Source organism: Piliocolobus tephrosceles, chromosome 1 (assembly GCF_002776525.5).
Source record: "Piliocolobus tephrosceles isolate RC106 chromosome 1, ASM277652v3, whole genome shotgun sequence".
Lineage (NCBI taxonomy): Eukaryota > Metazoa > Chordata > Mammalia > Primates > Cercopithecidae > Piliocolobus > Piliocolobus tephrosceles.
Window position 1 is genome coordinate 160,188,349 of NC_045434.1, and position 25,863 is coordinate 160,214,211.

At 40.5% G+C, this 25,863-nt stretch overlaps 1 protein-coding gene across 2 annotated transcripts in view; it reads right to left on the reverse strand.

Moving 5' to 3' along the window:
- Positions 1 to 25,863, reverse strand: part of PATJ (PATJ crumbs cell polarity complex component) — a 422,851-nt gene that overhangs the window by 103,249 nt on the left and 293,739 nt on the right. For both annotated transcript variants that reach the window (XM_023187375.3, XM_023187368.3), the window contains exons 30-31: positions 18,381 to 18,453; positions 4,598 to 4,690 (exon numbers count right to left, since the gene is read on the reverse strand). In XM_023187375.3, the coding sequence (XP_023043143.2) occupies positions 4,598 to 4,690; positions 18,381 to 18,453 (166 nt within the window). The remainder of the gene's footprint in view (positions 1 to 4,597; positions 4,691 to 18,380; positions 18,454 to 25,863) is intronic.

Consider the following 25,863-nt stretch of genomic DNA (forward strand, 5'->3'; position numbering starts at 1 on the left):
ATGATACTACTATATAACTACTATTGTTATGTGAATAAGTTAGCATGTGTTCAAGAGTTTAGAATAATATATTAACTATGATGGTGAACTTTAGGTATCCATCTGAGTGGATTAAGGGATATCTAGCTAGCTGCTAAAACACTATTTCTGGGTGTGTCTGGAAGGGTGTTTCCAGAAATGACAGGCATTTGAAGCAGTGGACCAAGCAAGGAAGACCCACCCTCATCCAGTTTGGGCAGGCACCATCCAATTGGTGGAGGGCCAGGTAGAACAAAAAGGCACAGGAAAGCTGAATTCACTCTCTTTTCTGAAGCTGGGACACCATTTTCTCCTGCCCCTGGACATCAGAGCTCCATGTTCTCCAGTCTTTGGATTGGAGAGCTTCTACCAGCAGCCCCCTAGTTCTCAGGTCTTCAGACTTGAATTGAATCATGCTCCTGGATTCGCTGGTTCTCCAGTTTGCAGACAGCCTATTGTGGGACCTCTCAGGCTCCATGAACACGTGAGACGATTCCCTTAATAAATCTCTTCTCAGATATCCATATATCCTATCGGTTCTGTCTCTTCGGAGAACCCTAATACATTAGCAGTTGTGCTTTTCAGGTTGAAAAATTCACTTCAGTTTTTCAAGTTATACCTTAATGTTTCACTTGGAATAGTTGTTCCTTCTATGGCTACCCCTTAATGCTTTCATCAGAATGATAGCATCATCCTCATTAACAACAACTCATTCTTTGACAGTGACTACAGCACACTCTGGTATGGTTCTAGGTAGTAGTTTTCTGTTATCAACTCCTTTAATTTTTCCTCCCATTTTACAGAGGCATAAACTGAACCACAGAGAGAGGTTAAGTCATTTCTCTAAGGTTATAATTGTTAGCAAATAGCAGAACCAGGATTTGAACCCATGTAGTCTAGCTCTAGTGATTGCACTCTTACTAATTTAATTATACTGCTTCAAAAGAGTATATTATATAAACATAGATATTCTGAATATTATAAACACATAAGTTTATATTAAAATCTTTCATTCAAGTTCTTTTCAAAAGGCTTCTAACAGGCTCTCATCTCGACATCTGAAATAGATACCAGACACTTCCCTGCCTCCAGTCTCTCACAATCAGAATCTATGTTTCACAAACCATCACCTGATCTACAAAAAAGTTATTTCCCCCTTGAAAAATATTTTAGAGAAATGGAATACCTTCTGAAATTATTATAAACTCCTTGGCTATGCAACTGGGGCTACTGAGATACAGACAAAAGCCAACTAACTGAATATACTGAAAATAGCACTGGAGTATGGATAGGCCACGGCTTAGCCTCAGCTCTGAAAACAACTTTTTTTTTTTTGACACAGGGTTTCATCTGTCACCCAGGCTGGAGTGCAGTGGCACAATCACAGCTTACTGCCACCTCAACCTCCCAGGTCCAAGTAATCCTCCCACTTCATTCTCTTGAGTAGCTGAGACTACAGGTGCTTGCTACCACACTGAGCTAATTTCTTCTTCTTCTTTTTTTTTTTTTAAATAAAAACGGGGTCTCACAATGTTGCCTAGGCTGGTCTTGAACTAGGTTTCTCTTGAATTAATACTTCATTACAAGACAACAACATTTATGTATATGTTAGGTTGAACCATATGAAATTTTTACCTACAAAAATGGCAATTTCATATGATTCAATCCAACATTTTGCTAACTGATGTACTGTCTATCTTCCTTCCCCCTCCAACTGTGGAATGAGCCCATGAGGGAAGGCATTTTTGTATGCTTTGTTCACTGTTGTATCTTCGGTACCTGGAACATAGTGGTATTTGGCAAATATTTGTTGGATGAATAACATGAACTTACTAAGCTCTATTTGCCCTATATTATTCTGTATGATTTATATTTTATAGCCTCTTTGTTTCCTAATAGCATCCTAATTACTGTCATTCCTCAACTGAGGAAACTGAGGTTTGGTAGGTCAAATGACTTCTCCAAGACTTTTTTTTTTTTTTTTTTTAAGATGGAGTTTCGCTCTTGTTGCCCAGGCTGGAGTGCAATGGCACGATCTCAGCTCACCGCAACCTCCGTCTCCCAGGTTCAAGTGATTGTCCTGCCTCAGCCTCCCAGGTAGCTGGGATTACAGGCAAGCGCCACCATGCTTGGCAAATTTTGTATTTTTAGTAGAGATGGGGTTTCTCCATGTTGGTCAGGCTGGTCTTGAACTCCCGGCCTCAGGTGATCCTCCCATCTCGGCCTCCCAAAGTGCTGGGATTACAGGCATGAGCCACTGTGCCCGGCCAGACACTCTTAAATAATACTTTTTGCCAGGCCATTTATAGTTATGCCATAAAAGTTGTTCAAATTCAGGCTATCTTTCCTTTCTGAACTAGAACATGCATAGATTCTACCGAAAACAGTGATTAAGAAACTCCAGGATGAGAAGGAGAGACAGTGGGTAAGGGAGGGAATAGAGTAGAAAAAGACAGACACTAGTCAATGGGTTTGGGAAAGCCTGCAATTGGTGAAGTGCAGTATGAAACATTGTCTAAAAAGGACCCTCAGGCCTCCAGACCCTCTGCCTCTTCAACCGTCTTGACACTTGCAACCCTGTCACTGGTGTTGCTTACTTGGGAACTGGGAGTAGATGATGGATGACTTTTACCTTTGGCCTACACATGAGTCTGGCTGGGACTACCAGACTCTTCCAGGAAGCAAGAGAGTAGTCTCACTCTTTTTACCATTTCCTCTGTGGATGAAATCGGGGACCCCTACCTACAAAATTCTGTTGCTTTAAAAGACTTTCCCCTAACCTGACTATGGAGATACAGTGCCAAAAAGAACAAGTTAACATATTTTTAAGTAAAGGGGCTTTCAGTTTGAAATTTGTTGCTGTTCTTTATTTCCCTTTAGTGCAAAAAAATGCATTCTACCTTTTGGAAAGGGAAGTCATAATTTTTTACTGCCATTCTTCTTTTTTTTTTTTTTGAGGCAGAGGTTCCCTCTTGTTGCCCAGACTGGAGTGCAATGGCGCGATCTTGGCTCACCGCAATCTCCGCCTCCCAGGTTCAAGCGATTCTCCTGCCTCAGCCTCCCAAGTAGCTGGGATTAGAGTCATGTGTCACCGCGCCTGGCTAACTGTATTTTTAGCAGACACGGGGTTTCTCCATGTTGGTCAGGCTGGTCTCCAACTCCCACCTCAGGTGATCTGCCCGCCTCAGCCTCCCAAAATGCTGGGATTACAGGCGTGAGCCACTGTGCCGGCCTTTTATTTTAGTCAATCTCTGATAAATAAACTGCTGCTATGTTTAATGCCAGGGGTCTCAGGTCCCACGGAGGGTTTATTCATGAGTGGCCCATTACAATTTCCACTCCTGCTGAAACGTCCTTTCCGTTCCACCAGAATAAGCTCACTTTCTAGGACATACAATCTGTAGCAGTCGCAATATATATTTTCCAAAACCTGAAAGAGGATAAATGGATGATTTCTCAAATGCCCTGAAGCAAAATGAACAACTCTGGGCTGTCATAAAGTCAGAGTTAGATGACACTCCTAAGTGATTAATTCTTCGAGATTTGTAGGGCATTTTTAAACACAGAGGGAAAAAAGCCTACATTTCTTTCTAGAATGTGTAGTCTAACCCTGGAAGTGCTGGGCTACAAAACAGAAAAGCAGATGATGAGCCAAGGCATGGGAGTCAGAGGGTAGGAGAGCCATCTCCCAGCCTATTACATACTGGCTGGGGGCCTCTGGCAAGTTAGTTAACTTCCCTAACTCTCAGTTTCCTCATGTGTAGGAAAATCAAAGAACAGGAAATGCATGCAGAACACACAGTGTCTGATATGCAACAAATGTTGAATAACTATTAAATAATAAAATATCAAAATTAGGTTACAAAAGGATGTACCCTAGCCCCTGGGTAAGTTTAAGTATCTTTGCTTTGAATCAATGGAATAAATTTAACATTTTTTTCTTGTGCCTCCAGGACTAATTAAGCACAGCTCTGGCCTTATAAAAACCCAATATTAAGCCAGATATAAAGGAGAAATTGCAGGCCAGGCACAGTGGCTCATACCTGTAATCCCAGTACTTTGGGAGGCTGAGGCGCATGGATCATCTGAGGTCAAGAGTTCGAGACCAGCCTGGCCAACATGGCGAAACCCCATCTCTGCTAAAAATATATAAATTAGCTGGGCATGGTGGCGTGTACCTGTAGTCCCAGCTACTCAGGAGGCTGAGGCAAGAGAATCGCTTGAACCTGGGAGGCAGAGGTTGCAGTGAGCCGAGATCATCACACCACTGTGCTCCAGCCACTGTGCTCCAGCCTGGGCGACAGAGTGAGGCTCCAGCTCAAAAAAAAAAAAAAAAAAAAAAAAAGGGAGAGCTTCCTTCCTTAATCTCAGACAGCACAATTCAGGTGTCAACAAGGTAAGAGAAGATGCTCTTTTTCAGAGTCAATGGGTCACTCACTACATAAAATAGCTTCTCGTCTCAGAGACGAAGATTCCCAGGAGAAGCAAACATGATAGGTGGTTCTTTCCAAGGTGGTACAAAATATAAGTGATACATTCCTAAACAGAACACAGGATGAAAAATACTCAAGATTCTCACCAGTTTGAAGCTTTCACTTTCAGGCAATTGTTTAACACCAACTTCGAGGCTCCCATCTTCCTCACTACTAACAGGTTCAGTGCCGCTCTGATCCTATGGAACGTTAAAAAGAAAATGGCAAAGATGTCATTCTTCACTCACACTCCCTCGAACTGTACACATACTCACTGTCATTTGCTCATTGTATGGTTGTGGTGGACATTGTTTCCTCTGAGGAAGCCTTTTCTGTGTTCTCTCTCTCTAGCAGAAGACTGTTTTGCTGTTGTTGTTTCAGGTATCTATCTCTGCTGCTCACACACAGACCTTAGGGAAAGCCGGTCCCTACCCTCTGTTTCAGGTGTAGGCCTGATTGCCTAGGATAGTCTTATTCTTTTCCCAATGATTTTGTCAGGAATGGGCAGATCAGGAATAGATTTTGTCAGTTCTGGCCAGTGAAATATAAGGAGAGGTTTGCTGGAGATGTGTGGAAAAGTTCTTCCTTAATCTTAAGAGAGCCGCCAAAAGTCCTTATACCTCCTAAATTAACAAGCGAGCATGAGCCCAAGTTTCCATGGACAGCTGTGCCATGATGACGAGGGAACCAGCCTTAGGATAAGGCTGACCCTGTGGGTTACAAAGCAAAGGTAGAGATAGAAAGAACTGGTTCTCTGATGGCAAAACTAGATCACTGGACTGAGCAAACTTGGAGCCCAGCGTTATCCTTGACCACTGTCGGTGAGAGCTAATACATTTCTTATTGCTTCAGCCAGTTTGAGTTAGCCATTCTGTTACCTCCAGCCCAAGCTTTCTCACTGAGTCAGTTGACTGTATTTTGTATATGACTAAACTGCTTGAGATAAGAGACTGGGTTTATCTCATTGATTTTTTTTTAATTAATAAAAAATAATGTTTCTTTAAAATTTAATAAACAATATTTTGTTATTGTTGTTGGGGAAGACAGTCTTGCTCTATCACCCAGGCTGAAGTGCAGTGGCATGACCTCCGCTCACTGCAACCTTTGCCTTCCAGTTTCAAGTGATTCTTGTGCCTCAGCCTCCTCAGTAGCTGGGACTACAGGTGCATGCCACTACACCAGCTAATTTTTGTATTTTTAGTAGATGGGGTTTTGCTATGTTGGCCAGGCTGGTCTCAAACTCCTGACCTCAAGTGATCTGCCAGCCTCAGCCTCTCAAAGTGTGTCTTGTTGATTTCTGAAATCAAGTCCCATCGCCATGCCTGGCACGTGGAAACCACCTAACACTGATGGAACTGATGAATGCACTGAGTACTTGTTTTCTTTCGTGACTTTTTCCTGCAGAATCCTGAAAGTATGTATTTACATAAATGAGACACCTGGCAATAATACATACCACTAAAAATCTAAAACATATTAGGTATCTCCTCAATTGAATTATGACATATTAAATGTTATAGTTAACTAACTAGAAGTTACTTTACTTTCTGGCGGTATATAAGGAAGGATAAGGATGAGAAATGGAATACCCACATTGTACTTACCTGTTAACTAACTAGAAGTTACTTTACTTTCTGGGGGTATATAAGGAAGGATAAGAATGATAAATGGAATATCCACATTGTACTTACCTGGACTTTTATTTTTAATCACCACCATCCTGGGATTACTACAAATTTGGCTGAAATAGTTTATAGGGAAAATAGTTTTGATTTTGAGACATTTAATCTCACTCATAATTTGATGCAATTAAAGCAAAGAGAGCAATCTTTCAACTATCAAATGGACAACAAAATAGGAAAAGAACATTCAATCTTGGTAATGTCAGGGAGAGAGGAATTTTTATACATCACTGAGTGAATGTAAATTAAGATAATCTTTTCAGAAAAAAAAACATACTCTGTGTGTGTGTGTGTGTGTGTGTGATTGCTTACTTCTGGGGAATGGAATTGGGGAATGAGTGATTTTGCATTAATTATTTCTATACTGTTTCATTAGAGGAGAATTATCACATACAATTGCATATTTAAACATAAAGTAAGGGGAGACTATGAGAAAAAGAAGAAAAGAAGAAAGAAGAATTAAGAATTCTAATTCTTAATTAGAAGAAGAAAAAAGAATTTTTCTTAAAAGAAGAAAAAAGAATTAAAGAAAACAAGCAGCATGGACTTTAGAATTGCGCAGATTTGGGTTCAAATCTCAACTTTGCCACTTAGAATTATATGACTTGGGGCAAGTTGCTTTCAAACCTGAGTACAGGTTAAGTATCCCTTGTCCGAAACACTTGGAAATGTTTTGGACTTCAAATTTTTTCAGATTTTGGAATGTTTGAATTATACTTACCAGCTGAGCATCCCAAAACCAAAATGAAAAATCTGAAATCCAGAAATGGGCATTTCTTTGGAGCATCATGTCAGTGCTCAACAAGTTTCAGATTTTGGAGCATTTCTAACTTCAAATTTGGGATGCTCCACCTGTAACTTAACTTGTTTTTAAAGTGCAGATAAAATACCAGATTAAAAATACTACCCTATAAGGTTGCTTTAAAAGATTAATGAGTTAATATGTAAAATATCTATTTGCATAACACCAGGTACAGTTAACTTTTGTTTCTAGCTTTTAAATATAATTTACTATTTTCTTTTCTTTCTTTCTTTTTTTTCTTTTGAGATGGAATCTCGCTCTGTCACCCAGGCTAGAGTGCAGTGGCATGATCTCGGCTCACTGCAACTTCTGTCTCCTGGGTTCAAGCGAGTCTCCTGCCTTAGCCTTCTGAGTAGCTGGGATTACAGGTGCCCACCACCACACCCAGCTAATTTTTGTATTTTTAGTAGAGACAGGGTTTTGCCATGTTGGCCAGGCTGGGCTCAAACTCCTGACCTCAAGTGATTCACCCACCTCAGCCTCCCAGAGTGCTGGGATTATAGGCGTGAGCCATCATGCCTGGCCTTTTCTTTCTTTCTCTGTTTCCGTGTGAATTTGACAGAACTGTTTCTAGCTTTTTGTTGAAGCAGACTCTTTATTCTTGCACTATCTCATATAGTCTTCCTAATAACCTGCTATGGGTATGTACCACCATGATCCCAATTCATAAATGAGGATAATGACACATTTTAAATAACTTGCTAAACAACTCCAGGTAGCAAAAGGTAGATCCAAGAGTCAAAGCTGGGAAAGGGTCATGCTAGGCCCTCAATAAATGACGCTCTCATTTCCCTCTCATTCTTCCTTTTCAGTATTGAGTGTTGACAACTGATCTTACAGAAGATAAGACTCACAATCTTTCAAAAAATTATTGTTAATAGACCATGGATTTTTTAAAACATGTCTTAGCATTTTTTTTTATCAGAAAATTGCATTAGATAGAACATCCTCTTCTCAGTGAATTTTGGATAATCAAGGAGTTACCATGTAAAATAAACATACTCAAGTTAATACATCTTGAAAACATACAGATTTTCAGCATTTTTGACAGTGGTAATGTAAGTTTTAGAAACAGAAATTCTGAACAAATGAATTACTCTTTAAAAATCAGTATTTATGGAAAACTTGTAATGTCCAAATTCCTTAGTATGTCTAGTTCTGCAAGCTGTGGGAGCCTCTGAAGAAGGCCTGGCGAGGTTATGGTGGCCAAGTGGAGCTTTGAAATAGTCAACATTGGGCTAGGTGTGGTGGCTCATGCCTATAATCCCAGCACTTTGGGAGGCTGAGGCAGGTGGATCACGAAGTCAGGAGTTCAAGTGACCAAGATGGTGAAACCCTGTCTCTACTAAAAATACAAAAAAATTAGCAGGCGAGGTGGTGGGTGCCTGTAACCCCAGTTACTCAGGAGGCTGAGGCAGGAGAATCCCTTGCACCTGGGAGGCGGAGGTTGCAGTGAGCTGATATCATGCCACTGCATTCCAGCCTGGGCGACAGAGAGAGACTTTGTCTCAAAAAAAAAAAAAAAAAAAAAAAAAATAGCCAATGTTTGTAACTGCAGCACATTAGACTGTAGAACAAGCCCGCAGGTTCCGTTAGTAACCCTGCAAATGGCCAGCACCTCTGGTCTCAGATGACAGAGATTCTCACATGAAGAGGGGTCAGCTGAAACCATTTATCTAATTATGCACATGTCTCCTTAGGGAAAGGAAAGTGTTCCTTAAATTAATTAGAGGAATCTTTACTTTTATATTTATCAGCAATATGCATATTGAAGATGAGATATTCTTGGTCTTTATAAAATGAATACTAAAGTAGAGGAGAAAACAGCTGTTTAAGGGATGCGTCAACTTGTAAAATTTAAGAAAACATGAGCAAAGCAGTCTAGGTTCCAAATAGTCTATGCATCCTTTAAGATGTGAATAGAAACAAAAAAATGTCCTCTATGTTTACACCACATCCCACACTTAGAAACTAGAGGATCAAATGAAGCAGAATTTATCATTCAAAGCCAGGTCTCAAATGCCACTTGTTCCATTGTATCTTTTCCTTCTTAGCTGGGGGACATGTCTCCTTCCTCTAAATTCTAACATTCTACTTGAACCTCCTCTGTCACTTAACATTCATCTCTTTCGTATCCTAATTATGTATGTGCAGAACTGATCTCCCTGATGGGACTGAAAGGTTCTTGAATTGAGCATCTGGGCCTCATTCATTCCCATTGCCTGATTCATTTTTCACTATAGGTCTGTTTTACTTCAAATTCCATACTCCTTTTAACGGTACTACACCTCCCCTCTTTTCTTCTTAGTCTAAGATGACTCCATAGAGGAGGGTTTGAAGTCCAAATCTAGATGGAGTTGGGAGTCAGGCAAAAAGGAAGTTGGAACTGAGGGAGGATAGCAATAAAGCATTTACTTTCTAGGAGAGCTAAAGTTTGTAACAGTTTAATGTTTACATTAATGTTACATCACAAGGAGAGCTAAAGTTGTAATGTTTATGCTAAAATGAGGTACAGAACACAACAATGTGGATCCCTTCCTTCCTCCCTCCCTCTTTTTTCTTTTCTCTTTTTTCTTTTCTTTCTCTTCTCTCTCCTTCCTTCCTTCCTCTCTTCTCTTTTCCTTTTCCTCCTTCCTTCCCCTCCCTCCCTCCCTCCCTTTTTCTTCACCATCTCACTCTGTCACCCAGGCTGGAGTGCAGTGGCATGATCACAGCTCACTGCAGCCTCAACCTCTTGGGCCCAGGTGATCCTCCCACCTCAGCCTCCCAAGTAGCTGGGACTACATGTGTACACCACCACGCCTGGGTAATTTTTTGCATTTTTTGTAGAGACGGGGTTTCACCATGTTGCCTTGGCTGGTCTTGAATTCCTGAGCTCAAGCACTCCTCCCGCTGTAGCCTCCCAAAGTGCTAGGATTATAGGCGTGAGCCCCCGTGCCTGGCCATAACAATGTGGATTCTGCTCTGAGAACAGAATGGCTCATGAGGTAAGGAGTCTTCAAAATACCGAACTCACCAGGAGCTTAGAAAATAGCAAACAGTCTGAGATGGGAAAGGGAAAACAGGTCAGCAGCATGATTTCTAAGGCACAAGTGAATTAGAGTGGTTTGAGGACCATCTGGCTGACGGATGGGGGCCAGCTGACACCCAAGATGACTCAGCTAATCCGGATGGCTGGGTGTTCCTGTCATCTCTTGCTGATCTTCAAACCACCTGTCCAAAGCTGTCTGCTCAGTCAAGCGACTTAAGGAGAACAACCTCTCCCCATGAGACCACAGTCAGTGGATTCCACAGTGAATTATGTTTTGTAGATGAACAAACAGAAAAGGCAAGACTTGTAAGGTCTGTGGATCGACCCCCACCGAGGTTAGTCTTTTTTAGACCTTCGGGAAGTTCCAAATTCCCTCCCCTGGGCTCTCCCAAAATCTTCCACATAAGTGATTGCAGAAGTGGTAACCCTTATTATTTTAAACTCTCTGGTTTTTTTTTTTTTTTTTAATACTCACCATTTGTCTATAGTTTTCTTCAAACTGAACAGTGAAATCTTGATAGCAAGAATGCTATTTTATTTGAGAGTAGACTTTCAATAAAAGTTAAATTCATTAAGGATGTTATTGTGGATTGAAAAACCATTTCCCTTTTTTTTTTTTTTTTGAGATGGAGTTTCACTCTTGTTGCCCAGGCTGGAGTACAGTGGCACCATCTCAGCTCACTGCAACCTCTGCCTCCCAGGTTCAAGTGATTCTCCTGCCTCAGCCTCCTGAATAGCCGGGATGACAGGCATGCGTCACCACACCTGGCTAATTTTGTATTTTTAGGAGAGACGGGGTTTCTCCATGGTGGTCAGGCTGGTCTCAAACTCCCGACCTCAGGTGATCTGCCTGCCTTGGCCTCCGAAAGTGCTGAGATTACAGGCACGAGCCACCACACCCGGCCAAAAAAAATTTCTAATTAGATAAATGTTCAGTAGTCTTGCTCCCTACCCTGTTTTCTCATTTAACATAACAAGAGTATACTAGTATATACAACTGAGCAAAGTAAATTTAAAAAAATAGCAATTATAACTCCCTAATAGGATTGCAAGTTTTTTAAAAATAAAACTTATGTTTAGTGCAAATTTTGTCATTCTCATATTTTCTTCCTTTTTTGTTTTTGAGACTGAGTCTCACTCTGTCGCCCAGGCTGCTGTACAGTGGTATGATCTCGGCTCATTGCAACCTCCGCCTCCTGGGTTCAAGCGATTCTCTAGCCTCAGCCTCCCGAGTAGCTGAGATTACAGGTGCGTGCCACCACACCCAGCTAATTTTTATATTTTTTTAGTAGAGATGAGGTTTTGCCATGTTGGCCAGACTGGTCTTGAACTCCTGACCTCAGATGATCCGCCCGCCTTGGCCTCCCAGAGTGTTGAGATTACAGGCGTGAGCCACCATGCCTGGCCCATTCCCATAATTTCTAAATCCAATGTTCTTTTAGAAAACACACAAAATAATTTCAGTCTCATTGCCAACCTAAATTCACAAATATTTCTTTCTGCAAAGCCTTGTTTACCAGATGGGACAAACTGAATTTCTTTCTTCTAACCCCAAACATGAGCTTATTTACTAGGCTGCTCAGAATTCTAGAAAAGCAGGGCAAAATTAAAATAAAATGGAAATTATGCTAATGGAACTCCCTATGTGATCAACCTCCATGATCTTTATGAGGCCTGTTGCATCTCAGTTAGTACTTAAAAAAGCACAACTTCTAAGAAAGCAAAAAGGAGGTCCTTGTTTGTATGAAGATATTCTAAAAGATTTAGGCTGTCCTGTCAATAAATGGAATAAATATGTCAGAACACAAGTTATTTGAGCCCTCAGTACCTCTTACTAGACGACAGCAATGGCTTCTTAATTGGGTTTCCCTCTTCAAGACGTCTTTAACATTGCTATTAGACTAATCTTCCTGGAGTACAGCCTTGATCAAACTGTTTCATTGTTCAAAACGCCTTCAACGGTTCCAAAACCAAAGAATGAAATTCAGACCCTCTGGGATTTAAATGTGGAATCTAAAAAGTTGAACTCAGGCCGGGCGCGGTGGCTCAAGCCTGTAATCCCAGCACTTTGGGAGGCCGAGACGTGTGGATCACGAGGTCAGGAGATCGAGTCCATCCTGGCTAACACGGTGAAACCCCGTCTCTACTAAAAAAAAAAAATACAAAAAACTAGCCGGGCAAGGTGGCGGGCGCCTGTAGTCCCAGCCACTCCGGAGGCTGAGGCAGGAGAATGGCGTGAACCCGGGAGGCGGAGCTTGCAGTGAGCTGAGATCTGGCCACTGCACTCCAGCCTGGGCGACAGAGCGAGACTCCGTCTCAAAAAAAAAGAAAAAAAAAAGTTGAACTCATAGAAACAGAGAGTAGTGGTGGTGACCAGGGGCTGGTGGAAGGGGTGGAGGTGGAAGAGATGTTGGTCAGAGGATGCAAAATTTCAGTTAGAGTAATAAGTTCTAGACATCTAGTGTACAACAGGGTGACCAGAGTTAATAACAATGTATAACAATGTATTGTATTCTTGAAAATCTCTAAGAAAGTAGATTTCAACTGTTCTCACCACAAAAATAAGTATGTGAGGAAATACATATGTTAATTATCTCGATTTAGCCATTGTACAACATATACATATTTCAAAACATCATGTTGGCCAGGTGCAGTGGCTCAATCCTATAATTCCAGCACTTTTGAGGGGCTGAGGTGGAAGGATCTCTCGAGCCCAGCAGATGGGGCATAGGCAACATAGTGAGATTCTGTCTCTGCAAAAAATTTTATAATAGCCAGGCACGGTGGTGCGTGCCTATAATCCTAGCTGTTCAGGAGGCTGAGGCAGGAAGATTGTTTGAGCCTGGGGGCCGAGGATGCAGTGAGCTGAGATCATGCCACTGCACTCCAGCTTGGCAACAGAGCCAGATCCTGTCTCAAAAATTAACCCCCCACAAACCAAAACCAAACAAAAAAAGCCATCACGTTGTATATGATATATACAATTTTTATGTATCCATTTAGTTTTTAAAAGGAAAAAAATCCTGTTTTGTATGTAACTATTAAAAATGGAAGATGCTGGAGCCTGGGAGTTCAACTAGAGGGCTGTGATACTATAAGTGCAATCACAACAAAAATGAGGTCTTACCATGTGCCAGGAATAGTGCTAAGCCTTTTAAAAACATTACTTAATACTTCTAACAAGTGCATAGAATTAATTATTATTATCAAACCCATTTTAAACGTGAGGAATTGAAGTTTATAAAGCGTAACTGGCTCAAGTTCACTCTGCTAGTAAATGGTAGAATACTGATTAAGACTTGGCTCTGTCTGACGTCCAAGCTTATGTTCACATCGCTATGCTGTAGAATTGCACCAATGGTATTATAATTACCACAAGTACTGCATCATAATCCCTTATAAATATATATAGCTGTAGGGATAAAATATTTTTACACCTGGCCCTCATAACTACCGTTTGACATAGGCAGGGGAGGCTATTAACCTGGCTTTACAGAAAAAGACAGACTGGGAGGTTAACCGCCTCTACCAAGGTTATATGCCCACAGGTAATTAGTAGAGCCAAAACCAAAACCCACATCGTCAGACTTCTTGCTCAATGTTTTATTAGCACTCTTGCTTAGTCTACTAGCGCAGAACTGCATGAAACAATTTTGTTCTCTGCGATACCCTTCAGGTCTGAAGCACTGACACATAGTAAGAGCTCAATGACCCCAGGCTCAGTAGCTTACACCTGTAATCCCAGCACTTTGGGAGGCTGAGGTGGGAGGACTGCTTGAAGTCAGGAGTTCAAGATCAGCCTAGGTAACATGGTGAGATCCTGTCTCTACAAAAAATTTAAAAATTAGCCAAGCATGATGGTATGTGCCTATAGTCCCAGCTACTTGGGAGGCTGAGGCAGGAGGATTGCTTGAGCTCAGAAGTTTGAGGCTGCAGTGAGCCATGATAGCACCACAGAACTCTAGCCTGGGCTACAGAACAAGATCTTGTCTTTTTTTTAAAAAAATAGCTCAATAAGCATTTGCTGAATAAAGAAATACATGTGAGATACCATTAGCATATAATAAAACTGTTACTTAATAATGCTGAATTATTATTACCAGGTCTAATTTCATAACGATATGGCTCTATTTTATCTATCTGGTTATGATTTAAATGGGCTGTCTCTTTTAGCCATATGCTGGATACGAGTTATGCTTTAGTACTCACGAGAAACATCTAAGGGGGAAAAAGATATATACTAAGAGGGTCCACATAGGCAAACGGGAAAGAAAGAGCAAGTGGTCAGGAAACCAAAGAATATGTGTACTCTTCACACACCACCCACAGGAGGGTTGGCATTCATCATTTGTTAGCAGTTACTAGAGCCAATAGTCCAGAGCAGAACTAAAAAGCCCTCTCCAGAATATAATCGAACTGTGATGGTTCAATAGAAACATAACCTGCATAGCATATGCTGTTAGAGAAAGGGATTTATTATTTATCTATACATTTAAATGCCTAATGTGATTTCATTTTTTTTGAAAATGAAATCCAAATAATGGCACACAAATTTGATTAAGATATGTGATAATGTTCTTGAAACTTAAGGCTGGCATTATTTATACTTTACATTTTTTTACTTTACATTTATACTTTAGTATTTTTTACATACTAGCCTACTTTATTTTACATACTAGCTTGTACTTTTTATTTTACATACTAGCCTGCTTGTTTTAAAAATAAAATCAGTCTTCTAAATTTTCAGAACAGCTATTCTTTGAAAGACTCTAGTAAATAGTACCACTAGCTATCCAGTTGCTCAAGCCAAAAACCTAGGTTTATCCATGATTCTCTACTTCCCCTCAGCTCCCTTGTTTAATTAATCAAGTTTGACTCAACCTCCAAAACATCAAGAATGTGCTCACTTTTCATTGCTTCCAATACCAACACTTCATCCAAGCCACATTAGGGCCTCACTGGGGCTTTTGCCTTTTAGCATATTACTGTTACCTTCCTACCAATCCATTCCCTACCTAACCGCTGTGGGAGATGAGAATATGCCAGTCTAAAAAGCAAGGATCGTTGAGCTGGAGGCAATTAGGAAGAAGCAGATGCAGGAAAACCTTCTGCTCTCCCTCTATTGGTCTAAAAGCAGGACATAGATATATAAAGACAAAAGATATCTGCCTCCCTCTGAATCGGGGAGAACAAAGGTTAAACCCTGAAGACAAACGGAATGCTTCTCCCCGGAGATGGCACCAGGGGAATCTACATAAACAAGCTATACCAACTAGCCTTTATCTGCCAGTTGTTTGCCTTCCCTCAAGTTGCCACCCCTAGAGACAAAGTCCTCTTCCTTTGTCTTGTCACTTCTCTAAACATTTACCATTTTTGTTGAAGATGCTATTTAAGCTAGAATTTAAATCTATCTCATTGAGAACTACTCATTCCCTGGGTGTTTGCCATGTATATAAGAAATAAGAAATACATATGTCATTAAACTGCTGTTTGTTTTGCTCTTGTTAATCTATCTTTTGTTACAAGGGTCCATTCCAACTGAGAACCTATGAGGGTTGAAGAAAAAAGTTATTTTTCTTCCCCTAAATAGCCAAGTGGTTCCTTTAAAACTACGTATCAGGTCACATCACTCCCCTGTTTAAATCCTTCCAGTGCCTTCTTCTGCATATAGAATAAAACCCAAACTTCTAACTCTGACTTACACAGCCTTTCTCTCCCTCTTGTCTCATATTCCACTGCTCTCCCAGCTCCTAATATGCTTCCAGCCATATTCCTCAAACATGCCCCAGCTCATTCTCACCTGAGAGCTATTTCTGTCCACTCAGCAGGGAAGGCTCCTCCCTCTTATTTTTGAATGTCTGGCTTTTACTTTTAATTTTTATCTTATTTAAATTTTACCTTGCCCAAGTGTAACTAAGTACTCCCATTTTTCTAAGAGATAATTCTTTTTTTCTCTCTCTTTTTTCCTCATTCCCCCAGTTTCCCATTTCCTACTTAGCCCTTTAGAAATGCAAACATAGGGTCATGCCTGTAATCCCAGCACTTTTGGGAGGCCCAGGCAGGGGGATCATCTGAGGTCAGGAGTTCGAGACCAGCCTGGCCAACATGGTGAAACCCTGTCTCTACTAAAAACACAAAAATTAGCCGGGTGTGGAAGTATGCGCCTGTAATCCCAGCTACTCGGGAGGCTGAGGCAGGAGAATCACTTGAACCTGAGAGGCAGAGGTTGCAATGAGCTGAGATCACGTCACTGCACTCCGCCTGGGGGACAGGGGGAGACACCAACAAAAAAAAAAAAAAAAAAAAAAAAAAAAAAAAAGAAATGCAAATATAGCCTTTTACCTCCCCTTTACCAGATGCTCCCTAGAGAGCAAGTTCATCTAACTATGTGCTTGGGAGAGATCCAGAAAGGAACCCTCACTCACCAGGAGGTTGCCTGGATCAATAACAGCGGATTTCTATGGGCCCCCACCCCCCGACCAGGAGACTACCTCGAGAGATATGAAACTCTCTCCCATCTGGGGAGTTTTTGGCCTAGTCCTGCACAAGAAGGCACCAGCAGTCACCAGCTCGACTGCCCTGTAGATAAGACACTGGAGCTAGCACATGGACCTCCCCCTGCTCATTTCCTCCTCTGCCTTTTAAAAGTGCCAGCTTTCTGCTCCAAAAGCGAAGCAGTTACCCTTAAAGCAGGAAGCCTGTACTCCTTCCCCAAAGCTAGCTTTGGAATAAATCACCTTCCTTATACCAGACTCCCTTCTTGATAACCTGTGTTTCGGCTACACAAGTGGCCTTCTCTGTAACTCAGCAAAGTGGTCACATTCCCCACTTTAATTCTCTCCAAGGCACTAACTACTATATGATAATTCTTTTGGTTTATTTATTTCTTAATTTGTATCTTTGTGTCTTCAATCATGAAGAAAGAAAGATAACAAATTGGTAGGAAGCCTCATCTGTTTTATTCACACCTAGACCTCTAATGCCCAAAAGAGTGCTTAACAAATAATACGCACTCATTGAACACTTGTTTTTCGTGTGTTTTTTTTTCCCCTCCAAATAGATTTATTGAATACAGCAAAATTCTATATACAAAGTGACCTGGGCCGGCTGCTTCAAAACACGATCCTTTCTTACTAATAGCTTGATAGGTCAGTCCATAGTGTTAAAAAGCAATTTACTCTTATGTAAATAGAAAAGTGCCCATGGCACATTAAATGAATGGCCTAACTACTGGACCTTTAGTAGTTCTACAAGATAATTCACATAGGTAGGATGGAGTTCCTATGACAGGCTGCTGAACAACAGATACGAGCCATCAAAAGGCCATTTTGTGTACTGCCACTGTGAAGCCATCATGCTTCTGGATCATAATGTTCCCATTATCTGATGCTGGACACACCAAAGGAACATCAGTGGGGTCAGAGGTTAGCTTAGCTGCTTGCTGGGCTAGAACAGATACCACTCCAGCATGCTCATCGGACAGGGTCCCATGGCAACCCAGATTAAGTCCTTGTGAATCTGGGCACAGGATCCAACAATGGAGGGAGTCTTCATTGCATCTTCTAAGCACTGCTCCAAGGTCGCCTCCATCCCACCCACGGTCCACCCCAGCCCAGAACCCTGAACACTTGTTGAAAGAATAAAAATAATGTGTATTGCACAATCACATTTTTATTAAAAGGGACACTATATATAGCTATTTATGGTTACTGTAGAAACAAAGGAAAAAGTATGAAAAGATACTGAATAGTGAACGTTAACTTCCTTAGGGAGGTAGTGAAAGAAAAATTAAGATTTCTTTGAATAACCCTGCACTATTTAATTAGTAACAATAAGTATGTATTTCTTCTTGGAGTTAAAAAATAATTCAATAAATATAAAATGAGAAGAGAAGGAATATTCCCTCAACTGGGGAGACAAACTGATTACACAGTTCTATCTACTCCAGAAGCTGACCAATATTACAGCAATCTTGTTATACTAGTAATTTCTCCATTCACAGATGAAAGTAATTATTTAAAGGCACCTTGATCACAGGTATTAAAGTATTTCAAAACCATAAAGAAAGGGGTACAATTCAGTCATAAACAAAGAGAATTTTCTTGTAAATTCTGAAATGCCCAATTAGAACAAAATTATATATTTAGAGGAGACCTTGAGCAACTCTGAGGAAGGTAATACTTATATGGTTAGGTTCTAATATATTTACTAAAAAATTACTTTATAATCAATACCTCAATACTTTCTACTTTGGTCAGGGAAATTTTCCATGAGTTTGGAATATCAAATAATGAATATCAAAAATGTCAGATTTGGGGAAAATGCTAATGACAAACCCATCTAATATACTAAGAGCTACTTAGAAACAACCTTACCTCAATAGAAGATGGAGAACTTGATGGCACTGGAAAGGGAGTAACGGCCATCTGATTGACTGCATCCTCGTTTCTGTGAAATGTTAAAATAGGCAGAATCAGTACACAGTAAATGCTAAGTTCCTGGCTCAAATTATAAATACTTCCTAAGTTCTCAGTTGAAAATGCACACACAGCATCATAGAATTAAATAAATATATATATAAATATATATAGCTTCCATATATATAGCTTCCAACCATGCAAAGTTACTATGCACAAAAAAAGATGTACTGCTCAAGGGATACTAAGATGCAATTATTAGTGACAAAGAGTGATGATGCTAGGAGTTACTCAAATCCCATTTAGTAAGTCAGGTGCTGCAGAGGATAAGTTTGGAAAGGCTTTGGCTCTTTCAGCACTGTGGAGTATAAATTTTTCAAATGGCCATGTGCAACCTTTAGGCCCCATTAATGTCTGCAGCGTTTTGTTCTTTGAACTGGAAAGGATCCCAGCCTCCTCACTTGGCTTCTAACTTTGTTTTGCAAATGAAGGATGATGGGGTGTCTACAATAGGCCTGCAAGGTGGAGTATGAGGAGGAGTGATTGATGGGGAGGGCAGAGCTCCAGACAGAAAATGCTTTGTGGTTAGGTGAATTCTCCTCCTCCTCATCCCAATGGAGTAGAGTAGATGGCAGCTGAAACCTCATCACCAGGGTGACAGGCATACAACTCCTACAATACTGGTTCTGATTATTTGGACCTATTTCCACCACATTACTAGCAAATGGTTGGCAGTGGTCTGTGGGAGATAATGACTATCCTTTATAGTCATTATACCCATTATGATGCACAACCAACATAATTATCTCAAGATTTATGTGAAGTTTGCTTTTATGTTTCACAATATAAACCAAGGAAGCTCACAAAAAACACTTCCTGCTGATATGTAAAGTTCTTAGACTGTTCACAGATTTCTCTCCATATGACCCATGTATATAGAACAGCTACTGCCTGACTTGGGAGGGCATTCAAAATCCAATCCCCACTGTATGCTTTAGTTTTCACCAATTGGATTATGAGACCATTCTTCCCTTGGTGATTTAATTATGTCACTGCCTTTTCTTGAAATGCCTTTCTTTCTCTTTTTTCTTCCCTTTCCTCCCTCCCTCCCTTCCTTCCTTTCTTCTTCTTTTTTTTTTTTTTTTTGAGATGGAGTCTTACTCTGTCACCTAGGCTGGAGTGCAACGGCACAATCTTGGCTCACTGCAGCCTCCACCTCCTGGGTTCAGTCGATTCTCCTGCCTCAGCCTCTGGAGTAGCTGGGATTACAGGCATGCACCACCACACCCGGCTAATTTTTGCATTCTTTATTTAATTTATACCCCACCCATCCTTCCCCTCCAATGTGAGTTCAATGACCTCTAACTAGGTGAATTATTCCCTTCCCTTAAATTCAAAGACTATTCTATATATCGTTGTCTTCCAAATTCACATATTTAGCCCAAATCTTTTGAGCTTAGGACTAGGACCTGTGTACCCAACTCTTACTTTATATCTCCACTAGATGTCTTACAAGCATCTCAAATAAAATAGAGCTTTTTTATCTCACTTAGTCACCATATGGTTCCACAGCCAATTCTCTTCACCAGAGTAAATGTCAACAACATCTGTCCAGTTGTTCAACCAGGAACCGGGGTCATTCTTGAAAATTCTCTTCCCTCAACTGTACTTCCAACCAGCAAGTCTCATGGATTTTACCTTCAACACATATCTTGAATCTTTCACTTCTTTCCATCCTATCCTATCTATAAGCCATCATCATTTCTCACCTGCATGTAAGAGCAACTCAGTTACATCCTCTCTCCAACCCATTCTCCACTCAGCAAAGTTATTATGATTCTAACACATAAAACTGATCATATTTCTAACCCCTTCTTATGGCTTCTTAATGCACTTAGGATCAAGCTCAAAGTCGATCAGGAAGCTCAGAGGTCCCAGCCCCCATCTCTGGTCCCCTCTAGTGCTTCTTCCCCTTGCTCACTTATGCCCCAGTCCAGCTGCACAGACTTTCTTTCCACTTCTTAGCTGAGCCAAGATCTACTCACCTCAGGGTCTTCTCTTACCCTACTCTCTTCTGCTCTGCTTGACAAATACTTTGGCTGATTTACTCCTATTTCTTCTTCATAGCTCATCATAAATGTCATTTCCTAAAACAAGCCTTCCAGGCTTCTTAATATGCTCACAGTACCCTTGACAATTATTGCTGTTATAGGTCTGTTTCTTTCATATTTTACCTAACTGATTTGTGTGCACATTTGCTCCAAATCTGAATTTCTCTCTGGATGGGAAACATTCCAAGGACAGGATTCATGTCCATCCTACTCCCTACGACACTATCTAGGGGTAGCATAGTGCCTGGCAAGTGTTTGTGCTTAACACAGTCATTGAAAAAAAAATGAATGAATGGTGAGGTGGGTTGGGGTGGGATGTAAGGACAACTCTCTTCAACAAGGAGAAAGAAAGGTAGGAGTCTCAGTTCCAGCCCAGTCACTAACTAACAGAGGGACTTTGGGGAAATCACTTCTCAGAGTCTAAGTTTCTAGATCCCTTAAGTAAGTAGCTTAACTATAAGAATGCTACATTGGTTAAATTTTTTGTGGAATGAAACACAGCATAAATAAAAACATGAAGTCTAGGTGCCATTTCAAGCTCTATGCTTCTTGGATTCTTAGACTATCTAGGCATGAACCAAACCAAAGCAAATGGGAGAAAAACTACAACTATAAAGTGACATAGCGTATCAAGCACATCTCTGTTTTTTCTGACTGCATTTCAGGTGTCTTGAACAAACACTATTATGTTAAGAGATGGCTTGGCTATTGTTTTTCAGTGAGTACAATCCATTCCTCAGCAGTTTGCTCACATATAGAAAAAGTAATCTGTCACTTGTGGGTAAAGAACAACATTTTCCCAGTGGTAATTCTGTTTCCCACTCAATCTCTCCCATTGAACAACACAATAAAGCTCAGCTTAGGGCCGAAAGCTAATAGGCCATGTCTGCTCTAGATCTGGAACTCACAGTGCAGAGTATACTTGGCAGTAATTAAATAGATGACTTTTCATATCTCTTTCAAAGGTTAGCAGCATTAAAAATATGGCTGTACATGAATTCTTATTGAGAGATCATGATGAACTGAACCAAGTTAGCTGAAATTGGCCAAGTTATCCCTTTACAATTTAATGATTTTTTCACAAATTAGTATGACTTTAATGGCCTTTAAAGTCCATATTAAATTTTTTTAACCTTACATAATAGAAAACCAACAATTACTCTCACTGAAAAGAAGAAAGCTGCTATAAGAAGTTACAGTTCATAATCCTTTATAATCCACTTAATAAAGTGGTCACATCCCTTAGCATCAAGCCATGGAGAGCTGACATAGCTGCAATTTTCAAGAGAAAAGTAGGAAAAGGGCAACCAAAGGAGAGAAGGCATTTATACTTCAGACAAGCAGTGGGGCCTGAATGACATCTGGAGAACCTTTGAGCCCTCATATCCTATGATTTTCATAAGTAATGAAATCTGTTTGCTTTATAATTAAACTTCTTTTTTTTTTGAGACAGAGTCTCTCTCTCGCTCAGGCTGGAGTGCAGTAGCGCAATCTCGGCTCACTGCAGCCTCCACCTCCCAGGTTCAAGCAACTCTCATGCCTCAGCCACCGGAGTAGCTGGGACTACAGGCGTGTGCCACCATGTGCAGCTAATTTTGGTATTTTCAGTAGAGCTGGAGTATCACCATGTTGGCCAGGCTGGTCGAGCTCCTGGGCTCAAGTGATCTGCCTGCCTCGGCCTCCCAAAGTGCTGGGATTACAAGTGTAAGCCATCAAGCCGGGTGAAACTTTCCTTTCCATATAATTAGCCTAAGTTTCTTAGGCCCCAGTGCCTCAAAGAGAACGCAGTCAGGAACTGTAATTGTTTGTGGGTGTTCTTATAATTATCTTTAAGAGCTGCTGGGAGAGAGATAATGGACTTCTTCCACAGATAAGGGTGAGACCTGTTTTCCAGAGCACGGAACACTGCATGTGTGTCCTCATTGCTGTACTTGCTATGCTCTGTTCAAATTACTTGTGCTGGTTTTTCTCCCACTGTGAGCACAAGGATGAGATCTTATTACTTCATATCCTCAGCTTGTAGTGTGGCACCTGGCAGGGAGTAGGTGTACTGTGACGTAAATGTCTGTTGAACAAAAGTGATCTTAATAAGACAGGGAAAAGAAACCAGAATTACTGAAACCACCCCGTGCTTTCTGAGCTGTTTCCATGAGTTAGTGAGGCCGTGCTGCCTGTAGTCAGCCAGCCATCAGTATTTACCACATGTAAGGGCCATTTCTTGGGGTGTCCACCCAGCTCACAGTGATTCCTTGGATGGGCCATAATGTCTACACTAGGTACTAATAGCCCTGCCCTCAACCAGATTGGATAAAGGGGGCAGACATCTGCCTCAGTTTGGGGCAATCAGATTCTCTCTCCCAGAGGCTTAACATTTGGAAGAGACATATAAAGATCAGGAGTGCAATGTCAAGACTACCAATGGAAATGCTCAAGGAAAAACAGGGGTTCGGAACTCCCTTTTGCCGATATCTCTAGAGCTGCCCTGGGTCCATCTCTGGAGCCTTATTGTATGGATCTTTTTCTAAGAGTCCATGAGGCATCTCTCACAATACATTCTCTTTTTAGTTTAAGCTGGCTGGTGGTTACTTTGATTGGTTGAAACTCAACTATATAGCTTTGATTTTATTTTGAACATATACATGTCTTTATTTAACAAATATTTATGCTATGTACACAAAAATGGATAAAATGGATTAAAAATGGATAAAAGACGATTCTTGCCTTTGATGATATTAGCATCATTTACTTAGTTGTAAACAAACAACTAAGTAAACAAACAACTGCAATTGTAGCATTAATACCTGATCTGGTTTGGCTGTGTCCCCACCCGAAATCTCATCTTGAATTGTAGTCCCCAAAATCCCCACATGTCAAAGGAGAGCCAGGTGGAGGTAATTGAATCATGGGGCAATTTCCCCCATGCTGTTCTTGTAATAGTGAGTGAGTTCTTAGGAGAGCTGACGGTTTTATAAAAAGTGTGTGGTAGTTCCTCCTGCATTCATTCTCCTTCCTGCTGCCTTGTGAAGAAGGTGCTTTGCTTCCCCTTGCACCGTGATTATAAGTTTCTTGAGGCCTCCCCAACCACGCTGAACTGTAAGTCAGTTAAATCTCTTCCCTTTATAAATTATCCAATCTCAGACAGTATTTTCATAGCAGTGTGAGCACAGACTAACACACTACTCAAGGGATCTCAATTTAGTTTTTCTCCAAAAGGATGCTAAGAATACCTCTAATTCAGCTTCTTGTTTGTAGAATACATTTGTATTTGCGGAAAACGCACATTCTGGATCTGATTTGAATTGTTTTGTTATAAAAATGAAACTCACATTGGTAAAAATCATGTAACTTGTGTTAGACAAAAAGCTAAGTCTCCCAAGATTCCTGCCCCCAGTTTACAGACAAATTTCACTTCCATAATGAGATTATATGATAAGTCATAGCTGACTATAAGATAAAGGGAGATTATTAGTTTGGGCCTGATCTAGTCATACAAGCAAAGCCCTTCAAATCTGGAGATTTCACTCAGAACCTCAGTATCCTAAAGCCTTAAATTAGTAGGTTGACTTAAATGAATTCTAAACTGATTAAACTCTTTGTGGAATGCCTAGAGGTCACAGACAGGAAGTCAGAGATTGGAAGCACCATTGCTTGCTTCAGGATGGAGGGGGCTTCCTGACAAGGACTGTGGGGGACCTCTAGGAGCTGACAGCAGCCCCCACCTGAGAACCAGCAAGAAAACAGAGAATGAGCCTGGAAGCAACTTTCTCCCCAAAGCCTCCAGACAAGACCTCAGCCTGGCCAATGCCTGACTTGAGCTTAGTAATACCCTGGGCAGAGAACTGCGCCACGGCTTGTCATGCCAGCATTCTGACCTACACTACTGTGAGCCAATAAACGGGTATTGTTTTCTGCCATTCAATTTGGGTGATTTGTTACATGGCAAGAGAAAATTAATACATGACACAAATTTTGATTTGGAAAACATGGTCACCGGAAATATAACTAGAAACATAACATTTGACTGCTTACCAGATACCACTGTTCAAAATGCTTTACATACATTAACTCATTTAACCTTCATAACAAGTCTACATCTTAGTTAGAATTATTTTTTCATTTTCTCTTGGTTTTACAGAAAGGTTAAGCAACCTGACCAAAGTCACACAGCTTATAAATCACAAAGCTGATAAATAGCAGAGCTGAGGTTCAAAAACAGCAGTCTGGTTTCAAAACCTACTCTTAAATACTATACTACAGTGTTTCCCATTTTAATAGTCTATCCAGAGCCACAGATGTCTCCTTCTCTCATATACGCAAGTTAAGATCCCTAGGTGGGTCTAGGCTATTAAATTTTGGGCTATTACTTTTTAAATTATTTAATACATTTCCTTGGGGTAAAAATACATGCACAGTTCTAACTCTACTCACTGTATCAACTGCAGTCTGTCCACATTTCATATGTAGGTTCTGGGTGTTTTATCTATTAACATATTACCCATCCCTTACAGAGATATAATGACTATAAAAGGCTTTAAAATTTCATTTTGTGTGATGGGGCAGGTATAGTGGTGAATATTACAGTGGAGTGTAATTTCCTCAGTACTATTCTGGGATAGTTATTAGGGCTGTTCATAAATCCTCTAGCTTCAACTTTTCTTCCTCTTTAAAGGTGAACCAGTGCTTGATTAGCTACATTTCCTTTTTCTGTATTGGTGATCATGGAAACAAATGGTGAGAAGGCACCTCTGCTGCCTGGCTACGTGAATGACCATGGTGAACAGAGGGCTCCTTACTGGGCCCTGATGGGTATGTAACATGAGAAAGAAGGTTTATTTCTTTGTTGTCTTAAGCCATGAGTTTTGGGGCTGTTTGTTACTGAAGCATAACTGTGTCTACCCTGGGTCTAACATGCTCTATACAAGTTTATTCTATAATACTTTTATAAAAAGCCACATTTATACCTTATTTATAGTAACCAAAAACCGGAAACAACCCAAATGTTCACCAACAGGAGAATGATCATCAAATTTTTATATATTCACAGAATGAAGTATTACTCTGTGATTAAAGGAATAAACATAACATGGATAAATCTCAAAAATGTTATGTTAATGAAAGAAACCAGACACAAAAGAATAAATGCTGTTTGATTCTATTTACATTAAGTTTAAGAACAGTTGAAACTAACCTATAGTGACAGAAATCAGGAAGCAGGTGGCTCTTGGGGGAAGGAGAGATTGACTGTAAAGGGACACCAGCAATCTTTCAGAGGTGAATGAATAGTCTATATTTTTGTTTTGTGTGGAGGTTACACAGGTGTATGCAATTAT